At 41.6% G+C, this 23,934-nt stretch overlaps 1 protein-coding gene across 1 annotated transcript; it reads left to right on the top strand.

The window, feature by feature from the left end:
• The first annotated feature begins 35 nt into the window (after positions 1 to 35).
• LOC135500996 (hemicentin-1-like) lies at positions 36 to 23,631 on the top strand. The gene is made up of 8 exons (XM_064792714.1): positions 36 to 714; positions 14,488 to 14,717; positions 15,804 to 15,926; positions 20,416 to 20,587; positions 21,390 to 21,614; positions 22,354 to 22,541; positions 22,936 to 23,153; positions 23,502 to 23,631. Exons 1-8 carry the CDS (start codon positions 381 to 383, stop codon positions 23,629 to 23,631), a joined length of 1,620 nt encoding a protein of 539 aa, XP_064648784.1. The 5' UTR covers positions 36 to 380.
• The last annotated feature ends 303 nt before the right edge of the window (positions 23,632 to 23,934 follow it).

Genomic DNA, 23,934 nt, shown 5'->3' on the forward strand with positions numbered 1-23,934 from the left:
CTACCTTCGTGTTAATTTCACATGCTATAAAATTGGTTGCGCTATTAGTCGGAACATACCATTGTTTTAATTTCACTTTGGAATTCCTGCCCACCACGTGCGGTGAAGGAATCTCAATTTTAAAATAACCGGATACTTTTTTCATCTCGAGAATTTGATTCAGAAGGTTTGAGAACAAGTAGAGTGAAGTCGTTTGGAAAAAGATGTAATTCCCTTTAGTTCTCTTGCAAGTTTCTTTACTTATCCGGTGGATATCTTCCGGCGACATTTTATCACACATCATGATTCATAGGATTTTGTAACAGTTTGGAGGCGTTCATTTTCAAAAAATTGTGTTTTTGTGATACATTTTTACGGATTTCTAACCTCAGACTTCAGACATGCGGCCGGGCGGTGTCTCTATGGTCGCCATGGAAACGGATAGCAAACGCTTATGTTTCGTGGTTTTTTTAATACTTTGTATAACGCAAGTGACTACGGCGCAGGGTTCTGAACGAAAATTAGGCCGAGTAATCAGCCAATTTGATCCTGTCCGTGCGCTGAAGGACATTCCCCAGGGGTCCGCCTCCCTTGCCTTTGTTTTTGACATAACAGGGTCCATGTATGACGATTTGGTTCAAGTGATAGAAGGAGCTGCGAGGATTCTTGCGACCACTTTGGCCCGTCGGGAGAAACCACTATATAATTATGTGCTAGTCCCATTTCACGACCCAGGTAGGTTCAAAACTAAAGAAATTCCTACATCCTGTTAACCCTTTTAATCCTGTGTTTCTGCCTCTTACATCCTGTCATTATTAAAGGTCAACCTGAACTGCTTATGTAATTGATGTGGCTCGCTTTTTGCCACATAATGTCACAATCATTAAATATAGTTACTGAGGACATTGTCACACCCTTGCCAGCTGAGGAGTAGTGGATGAGATTAATTGCCGGGAAGACACTAATGATACATATATATTACCAGGTTACACAATTTGTAATAGATTTCTGAAGAAGACCCTATGAAGAAATTGCTATTCTTAACTAGGCCTTTACATCCAAAAGTTTAGACCAACACTCTGAAAAATAAGTCGCCCAATACTAGTGTCTTTATCACACACTTTAACATCTTAGGGGCCCGTCGACGTAGATTTACGTCTTTAATGACCAAATGTTCGGTGCCCAACGACGTAGCTCTACGTCATGGCACAGGGGTCCGTCCCATGGACTGGTGCAATCGTCTCTTTCAAATTATGAATTCCTCCATCAAAAGAATGCCCTTACTTCATCAGTCTGTGTGCGCATTTAAGATCTCTCACAGAATGTTTTTTTACAAAGTGGTAAAATGGGAAGGATATTTTGCAAAACCCATGGACACCCAAGGTGGTTAATGGCATTGTCACAACTTGAGGACATAGTCACAATCTAGTCTCCTATCATTTGGATACCATTCCTTCTATTCCTTGGCTAGCGCTGGCATCCGCCAGACTTTAAAGGGAGACTATAGGCAGGAGCTATTAAAGGAAAATTAGAGATATCAACTACAGTAGAACCTCTCTATTAAGGACCCCCTCTGGTCTGACAAGTGCTGTCCTTAATAGAGAGGTGTTCTGATTAGAGAGGTCAAATGGAATGGAAACAACATATTTGGGACCAAAACTAGTGTCCTTAATAGAGAGGTTGTCCTTAGTAGAGAGGTGTCTACTAAGGGGGGTTCCACTGTATATCGTCTATTATTTGATTAGGTAACAAATAAACTTTTCTGATCCGTTCAAATTTTGTTTTCATACCTTACGGAAAATCCTTTTCCGTAATATTACTTTGAAGGCGGGAATTTGAGAAAATCCTTTTCCGTAAGGTATGAAAACAAAATTTGAACGGATCAGAAAAGTTTATTTGTTAGGTGGTTTAAAAACCACCTAGCAGATTTGATTGCTTGTCAGCCAGACAAGGATGCTTTTATCAGATGAGAATTAGGGAAAGCTGTGTCACCTAGGGGGTCATCACGCTCCATCGGTTCCCCCTGACTTAAAGGGGGACTATAGGCAGGAGCAGAGGGGCTAATTTGGCCATCTCCAGGTGACTAATATAGACAGTAAGGGCCCTGGGTCATGTCAGATTCAGCACTATTCCTCGTACAAGCGGGAATCATTTCGACGTACTGTGAGATATAAGAGACCCCTATTGGCGACTTCGTGTAACTTTATCTTGCCTGCCTAGCTGCTGCCTATATTGTCCCTTTAAAAATCATGGCTGCATGGCTGGAGAATCAAGACGTTTGCGAGAAATATCGAACTGTTTTTTTCCATTACGTGGGTTAGTCTAAAATATTATTTCCCGGTGCAGCGCATAATAATAGTGCGCACATTTAAGCGTGGTACTCCTTTAAAAAATTCAATAGAGCGCTTTATACAGCAATATATGCTGCATCAAATTATCATTACAGCTTCATATCTTTCACTGACCTGACTTGGTTGAATAAAAGAAGGTATCTGACTTTCTTATTCATAAGTAGGCGGCAATGACACTTATTAAATAACTATCAGACGTTTTTTACGCTCGAACAATCAGTCTGAGTGATTGTACTTGTAGTCTTTGTCATGTAATGAGGTATTCTTGTACATTATATATCGGTGTTAAAGGTCAACGCGGTTTGTTAAAAGTTAAAAATTTGAAATTGAATTTGAAAATTTCCACTTGCGTTCATGCATACTGAATATAAGTCTCAACATTGCTGTTGTGTAGACAGTAAACAAGTACTATGCATACCAAGTTGCAGCAAATTTGCATGCATGTTAGCCGCACTATGGCATTATGTAATATGACTGCAGTTCTATTTTCCTGGACCAACGGCATACCCCTTTAACCCTTGCAGTGGTCTAGTTGGCCTGTTGAGCAATGTCAATTTGATGAAATGATTTTTGAAATAAACTTAACACTTTCGGCGCCAAAGTGAAAATAATGGTCACGGGATGTTCTACTTAACTCATATTTCTCACTTGGTGGAGCCTTCTCCTTGCCCTGGCATAGATACTAGTAAAGATACAAGGATTTACGACTTTAAGGCCCTTTCAAATCGAGCCAAGAGTTTTAGTTCCTTGAAAGTCACGCTAGTTTGTCTAGACTCTCCATGGGTCAAACCTGGGCCCATTGCGTGTGGTAGCCAGCGGTGTTTTTAAATCGTGAGAGGCTATGAGCTCCCCAACTTTAAAATAGGTTTCATCCAGGACAAGTAATATAAGAGTACAACTAACCCATCATAGCAAACAGGTAAACAGTAACACTGTATTCCTTGTCAGTTCCAGCAAGTTATCGCTTTATTAAACCGGTGATGCATCTAAATATTGGCTCCATAATTATCACTTCATATCTCATCTTAGCCTCGACTAACCGAAGGAGGCTAATAACTGCTAATGAAACCTGTGAGGTTTGGCGCCAGGAGAGCAACACCCCTTGGCTGTTTAATCGTTTTGTAAGATATTTATTTGTAATCAAAACCTCAGATGATTTTTATGCGATGTGTACTATTTGCTAATCAATCACTCAGTGTTCGAAGGGTGTTTGTGCCCGTGTGTGTTGGCTATCTTGTACAAAACACTTGGTGTGGTGGCTTGGGCTCTCAACTGGCGCCCTGGCTTCAACCCACTATCGGAGTTCAAAAGTTGAGGGTCAAGATGCTATCCCAAATGTTAGAGGATGATCACAGTGTAGGTTAGTTAAACATTGGTCATTTGACCAATAAGGTTGATCAAAAGCTGGTGGCCTAACTTCTTCTTCTTCTTCTTCTTCTTCCGTTAAGTTAACTTCCTTCATCATATGGAAGATTAATGTAACTGGTAATGTGTGTGCGCAGCGGGTAAATGGCCCAGATGTTGGTGGCCACTTATGAACCCAGAGCTCAAGATGTTACAGAGCTCTGGGTCGGTTATTGTTTAATTCAGTCGACAGAGTTTGTATATACAGTAGAACCTCTCTATTAAGGACACCCTTCGGACTGTCTTCAAGTGCTGTCCTCAATAGAGAGGTGTCCTGATTAGAGAGGTCAAATTGAATGGAAACACCCAGTTTGGGACCAAAACGTGGGTCCTTAATAGAGAGGATGTCCTTAATAGAGAGGTGTCCGCTAAGGGAGGTTCTACTGTATATTCATTATTCAACTCAACTGGATTAATTGTCTTGTTGATGAGTCAAGAGTCGGATTGTCGAGAACTGAATTGGTCAGATGACCAACTATGTAATCGGATGTATGTGACCACTCTAAATTGGTCAACTTGGACCAACTTATGTTTACAGTGGACCTGAAATAGTTATTGCAAGAGTAGATTTTCTCAGTAAATTCACAGTTTGTAACTTGGCCATGAATAATCTGCAACTCGAAAAATTGGCAACTCAGTCAGGTAACCACTTTAAAAATGTAGTAATAACATCATTTTATATGCAGATTTGATGCTTAAGTCTCTCTGATGTATTTTTGTTGGGCAAGTGGATGACTGTTTCCACTTGAGTATGGATTCCTTGTGGTCTAGACATCTAAACACACAATCCAAGATGAATAAAAAAATATTGCAGCAGCATTCAGATACAGTCCAGGTCAAAAGTAACATCTCCTGCGATGTCCAACTTTGCAAGTGATTGCGATGGAACAGTAGTGCAGTATCAGTGCAAGGTCTAATCTAATCGAATAATAAAAATATTGCAGCATTCAGAAACAGTGATGGTCAAAAGTAAAAGGACAGAGGTGAAGTGGCTGAGTAATGAACAGGCTTTCTTTTAGTTGTATTTTGCTTGGCAACATCGGTTACTTTTGGTCAGTACAGTAATAGTGGTGAATAGTTTGATTCAGTGTCTTGATGTCCTAATCAAGGGTCTGTCCGAGTGTCATCTGGTCCTTAGATCGCTCTGCAGCTGTTTTTCTCCCCCCTCAGAAAGCGTGAGACCGCAGAGCTCAGATCTTTCGGCTGAGCGACTGGTTGACCGACCAGGGTGGTAATTCTTTTGAATATGTTTGTACTCTTCCTTTTCGTGAAATAGCAACTTTCCTGTGAGCTTTGACGGAACTGTTACAGCAGTTTAGTGAAGAGAAGTTCAGTTTTAGCTTTGTTGTTGTATTGTTGCGCTGAATTTGTTATAAATGTAAGACAAGGCATTTCATGTGTAATTCTGTCTACACTGTCCGATGGATTACTTATCTAACAATGGACTTGGTAATTTCAGAATGTAAGTTTTGGATTAATTTGATAAAGCCTGACCAAACAATTGAAGGACATGTCCTAAAATTTTAATCACAGGGGAATATTTTTGCGTTAATATGATATTTATTACGTAAACATTGATAAAGATAGTATGTTTGTGAGCTTTGTGTACTTTGAGTGCCATGTACGATTTTATTTGATATCATGCCCACTGTTTTTAAAACTGCATCTTAAGACTGACTTAAGCACATAGCCCAATGTCCATTATATCAGTACTAGGTCGTGGGCCAAATCCAAGAAGCTGTGTCTCATGACAAGCTTTCAGGGGGCAGGGGGAAATGCCTTTATCATGCTGAATTAGGTGATCTCATCACATAATCAAAAATCATAGTAGGTCGAAATGATTCACGCTTGTACGATATATTTAGCGCAAAGGCTGACATGACCAAGGGCCGTTACTGTGTACACTAGTCACTTGAAGATGGCCAAATTAGCCCCTCTCCTCCTGCATTGGAATTTACTTTGCCAAAAGTGCCAGTCGAAATTGGGGTGGGGTCTTTCTCATAATTGGACGTCATGGCATGTACCCCCATTTATTCCCATCGTCTTGTCATTTCGAGGGGAGCAAAAATGTGCATTGGGATTTGCCGAAATTGTTGTCAGGATTGGGGATGGGGTCTTTCCCACAATGGGACATTGGGACTGGTACTCCCCATTTCTCCTCTGAAATGGCACTGAGGGTATCCTGGTGCCGTGCCTCCTCCTTTGCAACTTGATATATTTAGGTTGCTGGGTACGTAATTGGCGGAAGATTCTGGATCTTGTTTTGATGCACATCATTTCTTTCCATGAAGATAATTAGCAGAACTATGATAATGAGTTTCGTTGGTTGCTAATTGGTCAATTAGTAACAAATTGGCAGCTGCTTCAAAAATATTCCAATGCAGTCGTATTCTTATCTGTATATTTGCATTGCTTCTGTATGTGGCTGGCTCTGGCTAAGAATCCACATGTGGCATTCGGGAAATGGGAGAAAAAGGGGAAAAGTGAAAAATGTTTTGTTGAAATTCTTTTTAGGGGTGATTTATTGACTTCCTGAGTAACTTCAGCCATGCCTAGAGGTGGTTAGAGAACACTAATGGCCATGTGATACAGCAAATAAGTTGCTCCTTCAAATGCTTTTAGCCTATCTTGGACAGGAATTTCTCTGCTTAAAACTTTTCGGAGTGATTTTTTTCCGAAGTCCATATCTCAGTTTAAATCCTTAAACATGTTAAAGGGATACTCCGTTGGTTAAATATTTAAAATTAAAATTGAATTTGAAAAATTGTGTAAATACATACCGAATATAAATTTCAACATTGCCGTTGTGTAGACAGATATTCAAATACTATCAACGCAAAGTTTGAGCAAATCCATAAGCGTAATAACTGCACTACGGCATTGTGTATGACTGCATTTCTATTTTTGTGGACCACCACTAAATACGGACGGCGTACCCCTTTGAGTCACAAATCATCTTGGTCAGTTCCTGGGTATCAGACCGGAAAGAGTAAATGAGCATAGTAGTTGGAGTTAATTAACAAACTTGTACCTAACTGCACCATCTACATAATGATCTACATTACGGTATGAACCAAAAAAATTAATTCGGTGAGTCAGGCCGAATCTTTCTAGGTGTCCGATAGCAAAACTAACACGCACCTGCGGCGAGCAGCAACCCCACCAGCAAGAAATGAAAAGATTCCTCAGTTCTTTTACGCGTTGTCAAAAAACTTTGCAATTTGTACGGCTTGTATGAAATATTTAGCCGAGTTGGCACTACTCTCTGAATCAGAAGTCAAAAATGGCTCCCATTCCTTTCTATTTTGTGCCAAGTCAAAAGTGCTTTTTGGATCCAAAAGTGGCAGAATTTAGACTTTTGAAAATTTGAAAATTTAAAAAAAATTGGAACGGGCAGGAAATTGATGCAGCGAGGGATGATAAACTAATATTTTTAAACAAAAAACCCAACAAGGCAGGTTTGGATTTTTGTGTGGGCCTGCCTATCGTAATTTTCTCCACCACACAGTTGCGAAAAAACAAACTTGTTCTGCGTTCATCGTCATAATTATGATATTGATGTCCCCTCAGCACATTTCCTCATTCACCTAACATCCTGTTTAGCTCAATGCGTTTATAACGATTTTTTTTGAAACCGTAAACACAAGTTTTACGGTGCTGGCTTCTCGGAACGTGTAGAGTATACACTCATCGTCTTTTGAAATTAGGCTTAAGGAATTGATACATCGCTGGAGGTATTGGTTGTCTAACCTTAACTGCGAGGGTGGAGCCAGCTGTTTACCAAAACTTAGGCAGAGCCAAGGTTTTGGCCAACATTTCATGTTTACACTGACCGCTTCTTATATATCAAGTATTAAAGGGACAATATAGGCAGCAGCTAGGCAGGCAAGATAAAGTTACACAAAGTTGCCAATAGGGGTCTCTCACATCCCACAGTACGTCGAAATGATTCACGCTTGTACGAGGAATATATTTCGTGCTGAGTCTGACATGACCAAGGGCCCTTACTGTGTGTACTAGTCACTTGAAGATGGCCAAATTAGCCTCTCTCCTCCTGCCTATAGTCCCCCTTTAAATGAATGGTATTTTTGGTGGGCAAAAGAATTCATCTTTCTTCTTCTTCTTCTTTCTTCTCATCTTACTTGGTTTTTGAAGAAATAAGTGTCATTTTTGCTTGGGCAAGGACATTTGATTGATAGTAATCTGCACAATACGAAGGAATAAGTGTCAATTTGGAAAAGGCAATTTTTTTCATTATCTACATGTATATATATTTTCATTTCTGCTTAAATTCCCTTTACGATGACCCCGCGCATTACTTTCTTGGTTCATTTTATCATAAATTATTCAATTATTTGAATTAAGAAACTGACCCCGATATTGATGCAGATGACAAGTGGTTGGCGCCAAAACAATTGCATCGTCACACATTACTTTTAGTCTTCACTATACAGTGGAACCTCCCTTAGCAGACACCTCTCTATTGAGGATACTAGTTTTGGTCCCTAATTGATTGTTTCCATTCAATTTTACCTCGCTAATCAGGACACCTCTCTATTAAGGACAGTACTTGTCAGTCCCGAGGGTGTCCTTAATAGAGAGGTTCTACTGTACTAAAAATTCTGCAAAGTAAAAAGAATGCCCAATGCAATAAGGAGGATATTATCCTTGGCTCTATTTCAATATTTCGATATCATCAACTTTGAACAAAAAAATTCTGGATACTATTGGTGTTAAATTCCATTCCGGTTTCCTGTCTATGCAGCTAATTCAAGTTAAAAGGCCTAGGACGATTGTTAAAATTCAAAATCAATGGTCAGAGTCACAGTCGCAAGTGGGTGTCTTATGTGAGATACTGTCTCGGTCCATATTGGGCGTGATGTATCATGACTCGTAGACAATGGGCATATACATGTTGTAAAGGAACTGTCCCCTTAAGACTGAATAGTAGGACTTCCTTTTAGGATGTGATTCTTATTATGAGCTTAGTATAGATGACCCGGTCTCTTAGCCCACGTTCAAAGATACTAAAACAGGATGTTACACTTAATGATGCCTTAATTAGGTTTCTTAATTAGTTCCTGCAATCTATGTACTTTTTATAATGAGATGTGCAAGATATGACAAGGATGTAGAAGGCCTATAGACTAAAGCAGAGGAAGATAGTGCACTAGGCCTACAAAAGCCCAAGACTTGCAACATCACAATCGTATGAGAAAATGGGGCTGACATCATAAAAACGATCCTGTAACTCTCTTGCCTAAAACTTTTATGATGGAGGTTTACAGATAACAAAGGCCCCGTCACCTAACCAAAGACCAAGCTGAGACCCATTTTCCAAAGACCAACTCCATATGATGGATTGGTCTTTGGTTGGATGATTGGTCTTTGTTTAGAGTTAGTGTGGTCTTGTTGAGTGGTCTTTAGCTTGGTGATTGGTCTTTGTTTAGAGTGAGTCTGCTCTCTGTATGTGGTCTTTGTTTAGAGTGAGTCTGCTCTCTGTATGTGGTCTTTGTTTAGAGTGAGTCTGCTCTCTGTATGTGGTCTTTGGTTTGATGGTCTTTGTTTAGAGTGAGTCTGATCTCTGTATGTGGTCTTTGTTTAGAGTGAGTCTGCTCTCTGTATGTGGTCTTTGGTTTGATGGTCTTTGTTTAGAGTGAGTCTGCTCTCTGTATGTGGTCTTTGGTTTGATGGTCTTTGTTTAGAGTGAGTCTGATCTCTGTATGTGGTCTTTGTTCAGAGTGAGTCTGCTCTCTGTATGTGGTCTTTGTTTAGAGTTAGTCTGATCTCTGTATGTGGTCTTTGTTCAGAGTGAGTCTGCTCTCTGTATGTGGTCTTTGTTTAGAGTTAGTCTGATCTCTGTATGTGGTCTTTGTTTAGAGTGAGTCTGCTCTCTGTATGTGATCTTTGTTCAGAGTGAGTCTGCTCTCTGTATGTGGTCTTTGTTTAGAGTGAGTCTGCTCTCTGTATGTGGTCTTTGTTCAGAGTGAGTCTGCTCTCTGTATGTGGTCTTTGTTCAGAGTGAGTCTGCTCTCTGTATGTGGTCTTTGTTTAGAGTGAGTCTGCTCTCTGTATGTGATCTTTGTTTAGAGTGAGTCTGCTCTCTGTATGTGGTCTTTGGTCTGGTGGTCTTTGTTAGGAGTTAGTCTGGTCTTTGGTTCAATGATTGGTCTTTGTTTAGAGTTATCATTCGGTCTTTGTTTAGAGATGGTTACAATAGCAATCGAGTGTGTCTTCTTTTCAGATCTGAGTTAGCTCTTTCCTTTACAGATTTTAACTTTCCCCAAAATTGGTCCTTGGTTTGGAAGGTGATTCTTTGAGGCATTTTTGTGAGCGGAGGCTGTGGGTTTGGAGTTGGAAATGTTCTTCCTTTCGATTTGGTTATTCTTGAGTTTGTCTTCACAGATGCGTATCCTGAAATAGAAGAAATGTTGTTGCAGATGGTACCTCAGTTTCGCTTGGCTTGGAAAATGTAATACTCTTATATTGCAACATGGAAGCTCACATCTCTGCGTCGGCTTTCTGCATGAATGAGATACATTTTTTGCAAGAAATATCGCCACTCTTATCCTCTCCCACTCAGCGTCTAGGCTCGAGCGACCCGGGCACTTGAGCCGATCTTATCGCGTGAGACTTGTCTGATAACTTCTACTGATAATGGTAAGTGTAGTGACTTTTTTGCGCCAACTTGATGCTGGGTATCAATTGGGGTCAGCGATGTTTTGAGATAAAATTATCACTTTTTATTTTCAAACTTCTTTGCCTATGAGAGAACGCTTGTGTCAGAATGACACAATCAAACGCAGTTAAAGAGAAAGCACACTGGCGTTGAAAAACCATGCTGTAGCCGGCAAGATAATCACGCAAGTAGTCACCACTTGCAGCAAACACAATGCAAAACTCAAGTTTTGTATTTTTTTCCCAGGTTTTTGACACTCCCATCTCCCCATGTGCTATGCTGTGCATTGTTGGATGTAATACTATGTAAACGCAGTACACTGCAAATTCATGGTCCAGCAAGACCTGACAATATCAAACCCATTGACTAGCAATCTTTTCTATGACGTCTGTGCAATAAAATTTGCTTGTCTACGGTGTGCTTTATGTTACAGGTCTATGTTATTCGTGAAAAAAGTTAATTTGTCATTGAGTTTGAAGCGTTAATATGTACTGCATGTAAATATCAACATTGCCAGTACGAATACTGTGATTACCAAGTTTCAGCAAACTGGCATGCATACTAACTGCACTATGGCATGCATTTCTACTTTCTTGTGCCACAAGTAAATACAAAGTACTAACGATGTAGGGGCCCCTTTATCATTTTCATTATCATGTTCTGGTATTTTAAACTCAATACAAAATACAGCATTGTTATGAATTCCTCATTGATGCCAATAATTGCACCATGAAGAGAACAGGTCCAAGTTTGTATATTTCAAAATTTTTTAATTTTTTCATAAAAATGAAAGTCGTTACGCCTACACATAGATGTAAGTGATTGATATATTTATATAACTGATGTCATTTGGACCATAATTATCAAAGTGGGCTTGCTGTCATCACTCAAAATAACTGCATATTAACCTCTTGCATATGTTCTGCGCCCATTAAAGAGAGACTAAAGCATACATCCTAAAAAAACTCTTTAAAACTCTTGTACTTTTCAGCATCCGCATGGAAACGTATTTATATACATGTATTCTGTAACCTTTGAAGAATTTAACCAAGTGGTCTAGCCTTTAAACATCTGTGTAGACACGTAAAACACCAAGGTAAAACTATTAACCTGTACAAAGTCTACTACTAGAGGTAAATGATAAACAAGTTCTGGAGTAAATCAGGCTGCATACACCCACGTGGTAGTTTTTTTCCTCAAGGAACCGCTTCCACAAGGTATTTTGACATTTCATTATTGATGTCAAATTCAAACAAAACGAACATCTACTGGTAATGGTTTTTAGTTGAGTCCATGAGATAAAGTAATGGTGGGATTGACTTCAAACTTTGTACACATGTACCCCAAGGTCAGGTAGTTGTAGCTTTCATCTTCTGAACATGATTCTCCGTCCCTGGGTATTTATGCCGGAAGCGGCTTAATGTCCCCCCGTGGTCAGATGAGGGTCAGCAGGTAATCGTACCAGCCCTCAAGTGACACCTTGTGCCATCTTGACCCGTTGGATGTTGACATTTGCTGCCATTGTTTGATTCACAGTTTTACATACCACTCACTCACTCTTCATTTGCTACAGAAGACTGGACGACTCTCTGTCAGTGTCTGTCAACTCCATTGTCTCTTTCACTTGGCATTCTCTCCTTTTCAGAAATTCATTTTCAGAAATGACACCGGTTGTAGTGATAGTGCGGTCAGAATCCCAGAAAGGCACTAGTTTAAATGGCATGGCAAAGTTGCCCCTTTTTGCTACAACTCGCTGCTTTGGGTTCCTTACCCGACTGAAAACCATTAAGCTTACAACTCAACACTCAAGGAAGTTGGTGAAGACATACCAGTAGAATACATGTAGTTAACAGATAGGAATATCCAGTTTTCAACCGCTCAAGTCTCAATTTAAGTTTTAACCAAAGTTTACTGGCATGTTTTCAGTAGAATTCCGATTCTCAGCTGATTTGTTCATCTGTTGTAAACACCAGGTGGACTCCGGGGGTGGTAATTCCTGGCGTCTGGCCGAGGTAATGTACAAACATCGATCGCCAGTGACCCTTATGCTCAGGGGTCATGGAATATGGGCTGAAAATCTAGAACAACTTGTTGCTTCTATTTTGACATTGCTGCATTTGTATCGCTGTGGTTTCAAGTTGAAAACAATAATTGACCTGTAATACCTCCCGCCTTGGTGAGATAATGGGTGATATGAATAAAGACTAGCAAATGCTTTTACTTTAATTTTGTACAGAAAGGCCTAGTGTAATGTACATGGAGTTTCAGATAAAAGCATTTGCTAGTCTTTATTCATATCACCCAATGTATCAACTTTGAACATCTGTGATGTTTCTGCCCAGGGGTTATGGAATATGGGAAAAGACAACTTGTTGCTTCCAGAGACACTCTCCAACCTGAAATCATGGTGCGAGTGTATCGTTGATGTTTTGAATTGGGACAAATTATGACCAAGTATTGTTCTTCCTCATTCGTACCTTGTAGTGGTACATGTATGCATTACATAGCATGACGTTGCTATCTTTAGCTCATATGGGTGAGCTTATGTCGCCATGTCCTTATCGTCTGTCATTGTCATCATCAATCTGATGATAACAGCCCTTTCTGTTTTCTTTTTTCAAGTCTCAGTGAACAGAATAAAACAGTTGGATGATAACAGCCCTTTCAAGTCTCAGTGAACAGAATAAAACAATTCGATAATAACAGCCCTTTCAAGTCTCAGTGAACAGAATAAAACAATCCGATGATAACAGCCCTTTCAAGTCACAGTGAACAGAATTAAACAATCCGATGATAACAGCCCTTTCAAGTCTCAGTGAACAGAATAAAACAATCCGATGATAACAGCCCTTTCAAGTCTCAGTGAACAGAATTAAACAATCCGATGATAACAGCCCTTTCAAGTCTCAGTGAACAGAATAAAACAATCCGATGATAACAGCCCTTTCAAGTCTCAGTGAACAGAATAAAACAGTTGGATGATAACAGCCCTTTCAAGTCACAGTGAACAGAATTAAACAATCCGATGATAACAGCCCTTTCAAGTCTCAGTGAACAGAATAAAACAATCCGATGATAACAGCCCTTTCAAGTCTCAGTGAACAGAATTAAACAATCCGATGATAACAGCCCTTTCAAGTCTCAGTGAACAGAATAAAACAATCCGATGATAACAGCCCTTTCAAGTCTCAATGAACAGGATAAAACAATTCGATAATAACAGCCCTTTCTGTTTTCTTTTTTCAAGTCTCAGTGAACAGAATAAAACAGTTGGATGATAACAGCCCTTTCAAGTCTCAGTGAACAGAATAAAACAATCCGATGATAACAGCCCTTTCAAGTCTCAATGAACAGAATAAAACAATTCGATAATAACAGCCCTTTCTGTTTTCTTTTTTCAAGTCTCAGTGAACAGAATAAAACAGTTGGATGATAACAGCCTTACTGTTATCATTAAAATATTTAAAAGCACGATTCTTTGAATCTGCTTAATTGCTACACTCAAACGTGTTGCTTCCTGGATTTGCTATGCTTCCATGTGATGAACGACCTAGCCATCTGAGTAGCACTAGCAATGAGTCAGCTATTTGATTTTTTCTGCTGAAGTTATTTATATGATGTTGCCTCCATTTTACACATTTCTGTGTGAAAAAATGACACAATTTCCTGCTTGTGTTTCTTTTTCTGCTTTCCGCTGCTGGAGAGGAAGATCTATGACTTTTGACTAGGCAAATTGTTAAGAAGGAGTAGCAAGCTAACACTTTCAATGCTAGATTTTCACCCCCAACACCCTCTTTTCAGACTCCCAGGGGAAAAATCTGTTAGAGATGGCTAAATAAGATATTTTTGCAATAGCTTCCCCAAGACCTGGGCCTGCTGAATCATCAGAAAAAAGAAAGCTTTATTTTATTTTTTGGTTGAAAAATGACAGGAAGTGACCAAACTGACCGATTTTCGGCAGCCACTGACACCGTTAAAATCCAAAGGCCCATTGACATGTGGTCCAGTATCAAGCCAACCTGGATTTGATCATCAATCAGCTTTTCAAATATTTCTCTCCTTGTCTCTCTTCAGAGATTGGTCCAGTGACAGTCACAACAGACCCCATTGAATTCCAGCAAGAGTTGCGAGATCTCTACGTCCAGGGCGGTGGCGACTGCCCAGAAATGTCCATCGGTGCCATCAGATTAGCCCTCCAGCAGTCGCTGCCCAACTCGTTTATTTACGTGTTTACGGATGCTCGGGCGAAGGATTACATGCTCACGGAATCAGTGCTCAGCCTTATCCAAAACAAACAGAGTCAGGTGAGGTTCATGTCAAAATCATCATCATCATCATAATCATCATCATCATCATCATCATCATCATCATGTTCATCATCATCATCATCATCTATACACATTTGTAGCTGAAAACGGCCAGTGTGCCTTGTGAACATAGCCTGCCAGTGACGGTTGATTTGGTGACAGAACTTGGCTTTGGCGCTTTGAGTTATGGGATTCCGTGCTCTCAAGTACTAAAATACCAGGCACTGACCCGTAGTGAATGAGTTTGCAGTCCCATGATTCAAAGCATCAAAATTGACAGTCTGTGTGCATTTCACCGACCTGAGGACACAATGCTGTGTACATTGCACCGACCTGAGGACACAATGCTGTGTACATTGCACCGACCTGAGGACACAATGCTGTGTACATTGCACCGACCTGAGGACACATTGGGTTTCTCCTGTGTTCGTTAGTTTTTTGCCAATTTTGTTTGACATACTTTAAAACTCATTAAGGCTTTGACCGCCATTGACATTAATCTACATCCTAATAAGTAGTCTATTGACCCTCAGGGGCGTTCAACGTTATGTGTCGGTGTGACCAGAAGTGCAAGCTTTTGGAGGATAACATTTAAATTTGACGCCACCTAGAGAGCCTGCTCTCCATCCAACCAAAGCGTGTTTTAGCCAAGCGCCCTCAAAGTTGTTGCATAGTCTAAGACACAAGAAACAATGAATTAAATGACTTTAAAAGAGGCATCCAACCAGAATCTGTCCAAGAGAGGTTTACACCGACTGTCCATGGGTACGCCGTATAAGTTGTGTTACCTTCAGGGTTCCAAATAAGGGACACTTCCCCGTGCTTAAAGGCCTGCCGTTCGTTAAAAATGTTGAATTTGTAATTGAATTTGAATACTTTCAACTGCGAAAATACATACTGAATATAATTTTCAGCATTGCCTTTGAGAAGACAGATACACAAGTACTATAAATGCCAATTTTCAACAAATGCGTATTCATAATAACTGTTGTGTATTGGTGGATTTCTATTTAACTGGACCACAAGTAATTACCAACGGCGTACCCCTTTAAAACGATCTTACTTCTAAATCATTACCTGCAGGTTGTATTTGTGATGACGGGAGACTGCGGTAACACATCTCACGACGGTTTCAAAGCGTACGAGCAGATTGCCTCCACCAGCTCCGGACAAGTCTTCTTACTGCAGAAGTCACAGGTCAATCAGGTGAGTGAAATACTCTTTCAAGGTCCTGCCACTAAAAGGGCTTGCCCCCGGCATATCTCTGCTCTTAAGTTATGCTGTACACACCAGCTGGGTTCAAGGCGATATGCCAAGAACTGCCAATAATATTGACTGTTTCAAAATCTTACTCAAGACATTCCTCTTCTAACGACACTTCAATGTGCGACTTTTTGAGCAGGCACGTTTCTGCTCTTAAGTGATGCCGTACACACCAGCTAGGTTCAAGGCGATATGCATAAGAACTGCCAATAATATTGACTGTTTCAAAATCTTACTCAAGACATTCCTCTTCTAACGACACTTCAATGTGCGACTTTTTGAGCAGGCACGTTTCTGCTCTTAAGTGATGCCGTACACACCAGCTAGGTTCAAGGCGATATGCATAAGAACTGACAATAATATTGACTGTTTCAAAATCTTACTCAAGACATTCCTCTTCCAACGACACTTCAATGTGCGACTTTTTGAGCAGGCACGTTTCTGCTCTTAAGTGATGCCGTACACACCAGCTAGGTTCAAGGCGATATGCATAAGAACTGCCAATAATATTGACTGTTTCAAAATCTTACTCAAGACATTCCTCTTCCAACGACACTTCAATGTGCGACTTTTTGAGCAGGCGCTTTTGAACATTGGTCAGTTTTCAGAGGCAAGGGTGTTATTTTACGTGTAATTTATTATTTATCATGAGTGAAATAGTTCTGTATGTACCAGTGGACAGGAAACACTAACCCTTTCGTTTGCAATATTCACTGTTGCGGTGATCGATATCCAACGTTGATTCCCTGTAGGTATGTTGCCGGGAGAAAATGCGGAATGTCTCCAATGCATCTACTTACTTTAAAAGGGTATTCCTGTAGCATATGACTCCTGTGAACAAGTAATTTTGGTTGCAATGTGATAATTATCTACATGTAAAGGCTAGTACAATAGAAATTGCCTGTCTGCTATGAGCTTTAGAGTCAATGAGCAAAAAAGAATTACCCTGGTACGCAAGGATGCCACAGCTTTGGAACATGAGTAGACGTCTCGTTAGCTCTCTTACAAACTGCAAGGAGGTTAAAAAAGGTATCTTGTTTTCTTCAGATCTATAGCCATTTAAACACATTCTCACGTCACTCGGGGAAAAAATACGTCAAAACAAAGACATTGAGTTAACCCATGAAGATATAGGGTTGCAAAAAATGCTTTTTGAGCCGGAAAATTTGCTTTAAAACACTTCAGTAGATGTTTGTAGACAATTTGTTACTATCGTGTTACCTAGCGCATCAATAAAAAGCAACACAAAACTCAGGTGCAACCGGAATTGTTGAAACAACACCATGGCAAAACAGCAGCCGGCTGTCAGAGAAAAATGCTGAAGAGGCGTTATTATTGCACCTTGAGCCACGTGTGGGTATCATTGCCGGTAAGAATACTACACACAGCTGAGACTGAAGTCCATACATTCCTCTAACCTTTCAGAAGTCACTCTGGACTACGGGCTGCTGGAGCTTTCGGCTAGTGGCCAAGAGGGCCCTGGTTCGAAGCCCGCAGTCGGCATGAGCCTCTAGCAAAGGAACTCTTTGTCTGAACTACCCCTGCAGAAGCTGCTATTGACAAGTGGCGTGTACTATTGGCAAGTGGTCAGAAGGTCCCTGGTTAGAATCTCACAGTCGGAATGAGAGCCTAGGAAAGGAACTCTTTGTCTGAACGAACCCTTCAGAAGCTGCTGTGGACTACTGGCTCAGACTTTCGGCTAGTGGTCATGAGATCCCTCGTTTGAACTATGAGACTCTAGGCAGGGACCTCTTTGTCTGAACTAACCCTTCAGAAGCTGCTGTAGGCAAAGTGGCTTGTATTATCAGCAAGTGGTCAAAAGATCCCTGGTTAGAACCCAACAGTCGGCATGAGACTGTAGACAGGGACCTCTTTGTCTAAACTCACTCTTAAGAAGCCACAGTGGACTAGTGGCTCAGACAATCGGCAAGTGACCAAGAGGGTCTTGGTTGGGATTTCGCAGTAGGCATGATACTCTATCCAGGGACCTCTTCTTCTAAACTAACTGTGAACTAGTGGCTTGGATTCTCAGCTCATGGTCAAGATGGCCCTGGTTCCAACCCCAGTCGGCGTGTCTCTTTGTCGGACTTGCTTCTCTCCACCCAGGTGTAAAAATGGGTACCGGTCAGAAATACTCAGGTTGTAGCACTGAATGAACAGTTCATCTGAGTTCTACTGAAAGGTTTCTGGACAGGCCGGGTTTAACGTGTGAAGTCCAATGTCTCTTTTACTGTAGTTGATATCAGATGATAAACCCCAACTTTTAACCAAACTTTAGGATTGGGATGCACAGCCCTGGCTCAGCACATTCTTTGGTATATATTTCCACTTTAAAGCAAATGAAATATAAGCAGCTAACAATCTAGGTTTGTTGGCAAAACTTTGTAAGCTTCTGCTTGGGAAACAGTGCCAGCATGGTGTATGCACTTTTTCTAATTACGCCATCCGCAGGTGAGCAGAAAAACGTGAATTTGCTTGGACTGGAAGCGTGTCGGTTATGATGATGGCGATGCTGATGGTTTTTATCATTGCAAGTTTACTACTGCTCGCACCAGAACCTGTTATAACATTGTTGATTGATCAGGCAAGGCAGTCTAAAAAAATTCAAAATGGCCACCCTGGTTATGTAGGTGCCATCTTGGATTAGTGTCAAGATGACAGTACAGTCAAAAGCGATGTTCATCGAAGGGTATTCTTAACACAAATTGGTTGTATTAACACAGTATTGTCTTCAGTGTGTTGTGCATTGCGTCTCGTTTTGGTAGCAGCAGTTTTGGTGTCGCAACCGTAACAAGTTCAGCGACAGGCACTCACCTTTCTCCCCCCCCCCCCGTGCTTCTCTAAAACCGAATCTTCTCGCATTTTTCACAATCTCCAGTCTAGCCGATGGCAAGAATAAATAGAGAGTTAAGTCTTTAATAATTCTTGCCGATAAAGTATCTTGTATTGTTTCTGTGATACACGTGTTATGATTGTAAGTCGGGCACCTGGACGGATACCGGATATTAAGAACAAGGTGTGAATGGCAGCAAGAATACGATAAGCCCGACGAGATAGCGTCGAATATTGTAGACGATATTTGGAGCAGGGATTCATTCACTCAAACATTTGCTGCTAGCTGAGTTAAAGGGGGACTGTAGGCAGGAGCTGAGAGGCTGATTTTGCCATCTTCAGGTGACTAATATACACAGTAACATGAGTAAGGGGCCTAGGTCATGTCAGATTCAGCACTAAATACATTGTGTGTACAAACGCAAATCGTTTCGTCATACTGTGAGATGTGAGAGACCCCTATTGGCAACTTTGTGTAACTTTATCTTGCCTGACTAGCTGCTGCCTGTATTGTCCCTTTAAGGATTGACCCAAGACACCACCATTTTGGCTAGAATTTGAAATCCTAAAGCAATTGGAACTCTTTCAGGTCTATGTTTCTTGTCAGTAGAAATTAATCAACCGGTCTTATATCAGTGAAACTAGAGTAATTATGTAACTCCAGGATATAATCAATTAGTGTGATATATCTAATCTCAAGGCTCACGTCCTGGTCATGATATGAAATATTAGGCCTTCTTACAACGAAATAGAAAGTGTTATGGAAGCAGCATAGTCCATTTTGAACCTGGGGTGTGAGTCTACCTTGTGTTTAAAGGGGGACTATAGGCAGGAGCAGAGGGGCTAATTTGGCCATCTTCAGTTGACTAATATACACAGTAAGGGTCCTGGGTCATGTCAGACTCGGTACTGAATATATTCCTCGTACAAGCGGGAATCATTTCGACGTACTGTGAGGTGTGAGAGACCCCTATTGGCAGCTTTGTGTAACTTTATCTCGCCTGCCTAGCTGCTACCTATATTGTCCCTTTAAAGGGACGACAGGGGTGTGTGAAGTGTTGGTTTTTTATTCAGAAATTGCTTCCGATACGACCGTGACCTTTCCTAAAAGAATCCAGCCATGAATCTGAAATACAAGCAGTCCAAAACCACCTTGATGTCGTTTGAACAGGTATCAGAGGTAGTGTATGTGAACTGCTGCTATCAGCCTCAGTGGTGGTACTGGCGGCGACACTGTGGGGAGTCTGGTGTACTATCTTCTGTCCCAGAAGTGCTGTCACTGGCATGATGGCAGAAGCCCATTCTATAATGATGCCCAGGCCTAAGGTACATTATTTATTGGTACTGGGGCCAAAGTATTCCCCAGGAAACAAAATTATGAAACAAGGGGGCAAAGGGCCTCTCTACTTCATGAAACATCTTTGAAATTGACCATGGAATTTCAGAACACACCAGCAGAATTGATGAGAAATGCAGTGCACGCCCTCCTCCCCCTTGCGGCTCCTGGATCCGCCACTGCAAATTGTCCTAGGGTCGAGGTAAGTCGGCCATGCCAGAACTATCTTTAAGAACAAATCGAAATTCATAATTCTCTTTGCAGGTTTTGAATTTTGTGAGAGTGGCGGTGCAATCTCGGAAAGTGAATCTCTTGTCGACCGATCGAGATGAGGGCGATGTCCAGAAGTATGATCTACCGGTTGACGACGCGCTAAAGGAGTTGACGGTATCCGTCAGCGGAGAGAGGCCTTATATCAAACTCATTAATCCGGCAGGTAAGATGAATCAAGACGAAGGGGGCTACAGACTAAGTCATGTGTGGGATCAGAGTCTGTCGGTGGTGTAGTAGCTCAGATCTCTGATTAGCCGTTATGAGGTCCATGGTGTGATTGTTGCTACGGGCGGGAGACTGTAAGCAGGACTCTTTGCCTGACATAAGCCTAACTCCGCCCAGGTCTAGAAATGGGACCTTTCAGAAATGCTTATAGGAGCCTCATGGCCTAGTGGTTTTCACTGCTGGCCACCACTCAATAGGGCCCGGGTTCGATCCCGGGGAGAACCCAGGATCGTATATCTGGATGAACCGGCGTGGCTTTCACGGAACTAAAATTCCTGGCTCTTCATAGTCCTTCGAATGAGACTCAAAACCGAGGTTCCTTGTACCTGGTGTCTATGCCAGGGCAAGCTAAGACCCCACCAAGTGAGAAACATGAGTAGCTTGTGTGGACTCTATCTCTCTCGCCAAAGTCTGACCACTAGGCCAATAAACCCAATTGGCGCCTAACCGTAGTGGCACGCAGGATACGCTCATCCCGCCTTGGAGGATTACTCCTAGGAGAATGATCCCTCCAAGTGCAGAGCGAACGCTGAAGAAGAAGAAGAAGAAATGCTCAGGTTGTAGCGCTGATTGAGCAGCTCATCTGAGTTCTACTGAAAGGTTTCAGCTTAGACTTGGTAATAAATGCAAAGCGCTTCGATGAAGTTGTTCATCATATAAGCGCTATATAAGAATTGACATTTGAGCACTTACATTTACGTATCGTACTCGTATTAAGCGCTTTCCACTTTCAATTTCAGGCGAAGAGGTCAACGAACTAAACGGCCTGAACAAACTCCTCAAGATCAAGAAGGCGCAGATTGTGGGCATCAAGAACCCGATGCCCGGGATGTGGAAACTGATCGTCAAGAGCGAGAGTGCCCACACGCTCCGAGTCACCGGGCTGAGCTCACTCGATTTTGTGCACGGATTCTCAAGAACGCCGACACTGAATATGAAAACGACGAGCCACAGACCTGTGCAGGGTGGGTTTAGTTTTGTTGCATGGCTTGTTTGTTCTGCTGCGGAGTGCTGTAAAGCGCCCTGGATTTGAGCAATGATTGTTGCTGTGATGAGCGATAAAAATGTGCTTGTCTGCAGGGTTAACTGGTTATTGTTGAGTTTGATTTTGATTGCCGGTTGCAGCAATCACCAATTCTTGCTGAAGATACTTTTGTTGATGCTCTTTCAGCTGTGCTTATCCATCAATTGGCTAAAGAAACAGCTGAGCTTATCCATCAACTGGCTATAGAAACACCTGAGCTTATCCATCAACTGGCTATAGAAACAGTTGTGCTTATCCATCAACTGGCTATAGAAACAGCTGTGCTTATCCATCAACTGGCTATAGATACAGCTGAGCTTATCCATCAACTGGCTATTAATACAGCTGAGCTTCTCCTTCAACTGGCTATAGAAACAGCTGTGGGTATCCATCAACTGGCTATAGAAACAGCTGTGGGTATCCATCAACTGGCTATAGAAACAGCTGTGGGTAATCAACTGGCTATAGAAACAGCTGTGGGTATCCATCAACTGACTATAGAAACAGCTGTGGATATCCATCAACTGGCTATAGAAACAGCTGTGGGTATCCATCAACTGGTTATAGAAACAGCTGTGGGTATCCATCAACTGGTTATAGAAACAGTCTGCATTACCGTAAAAATAGTGAGCAGCGAAAAAGAGATGCACGTCACATTGACCCTTTTGCAATATTTCCAGGAATACCAACATATATCTTGTTGAACGCCACGGATCTGGTACCCCCTGGCAGGATGACCAAACTGGAGCTCCTCAATTTGTACGGCCAGCGTCTAGTCGAGGTCCCTCTCGTCCTCGACACCAACCACCCGTCACTTTACAACGTGTCGGGATTTGTCCCTCCAAATAAGGAGTTCTTCTATGTGAAGGTACGTGGAACAGTTTTCCTTTACTGTTACCAGTCGAGGCTCCTGATGGGGCTTGTCGTAGGCCACTCTAACTAATTCCATTGTATTTTGCCCAAATTGCAGGGTGGGTCTGCCTGCATTATTTCTATCCACCGGAGCTTGATGGGATATTTTTTGGAGTAAAGTATATCCGGTCAACGTGCAACTATTTGGGGGGGAACTTTCTTTTCAATATGTGATGTGATCGCCTAATTCATCATGAGAAAAGCATTTTTACTCTGCCCTGAAATGTTGCAACGATTGACAGGTGTTTGATTTTGCCCATGGATTACAGCGGTTAGCTCAGTGATTGAGCCCTGAACAAGAATGGCACGTTCCTTATCCCTCAACTGAATTTATCGTTTATTTCTCTCAGGTTGAGGGCATTGACAGCAAAGGTTACCAATTCTGGAGAACAGCCCCTACCGCCATCACGGTTATCATCCCTGGCGCACCAGAAGTCCAGATGCCCGAGACGACATACGGTTTCTACGACACCAAGGCAACGCTCCTGTGTCAGGTCGACAGTTTAGTACCGTATTCCGTACAGTGGTCTAAAGATGGCGCCGCTGTTGGACAGCAGCTTTACTTCAGGTGAGATTTGAAAGAACCTACGAGTTCAGCGACAGAAGCTGTAGGTCAATTTAAGGTGCATCTCAAAGTACGAAATCATAAACGACAGCTGATCCGTGCCCCATGCAAATAAAAGTTTCTGAGCTACTAGCCGTTATCAGTAGAAATGTTTTCTAGTGGACAATGCACAATTGACAGATGATCTGTGCCCCATGCAAATAAGAGTTCCTGAGCTATTAGCCGTTATCAGTAGAAATGTTTCTAGTGGACAACGCACGTCCGTTGCGTCTAAGCCTGACCATTATAGGAAGAAGGTCTCAGTCAGGCCAAGGAGAAGGAAACTGTAGCGTGTTCTTTCTTCATTTTCAGCGAGTCGCGAACGGTCCAGTACCGCGTGGAATCCGCCAGTATTTTCTCTGAGGGTGTTTATATGTGCAACGCATCAAATGCTGCAGGATCGGCTATCGCACAGACATTCCTGGATATCAAAGGCAAGTGATGTTATTTATGACCCGCCCTTAATTACAATTAAAAGTCCTGTGCCCCCTGTGCATTTTTGAGACAATTAGTGATAAGGTTTTGTTGATGTCAACCCAACCAGAGTAACAATGTGGAATTTCATAAATCCTGTTTTAAAGGGACAGTTTGGGCATAAGATTTAGGTGGCCAGGAGGTTAATGTGCCTACTGGCCACTATGTGCCACCATATGTATAGCGTCGAACTAAAGCTCAGCGCTACTAGTTGGAGTTGGTTGATAGCAAGGAATGTTGGAAGGCGGTTTTGGACACGATTTGCAAATTT

This window comes from Lineus longissimus, chromosome 17 (genome assembly GCF_910592395.1).
Source record: "Lineus longissimus chromosome 17, tnLinLong1.2, whole genome shotgun sequence".
In the NCBI taxonomy this organism is placed as follows: Eukaryota; Metazoa; Nemertea; class Pilidiophora; order Heteronemertea; family Lineidae; genus Lineus; species Lineus longissimus.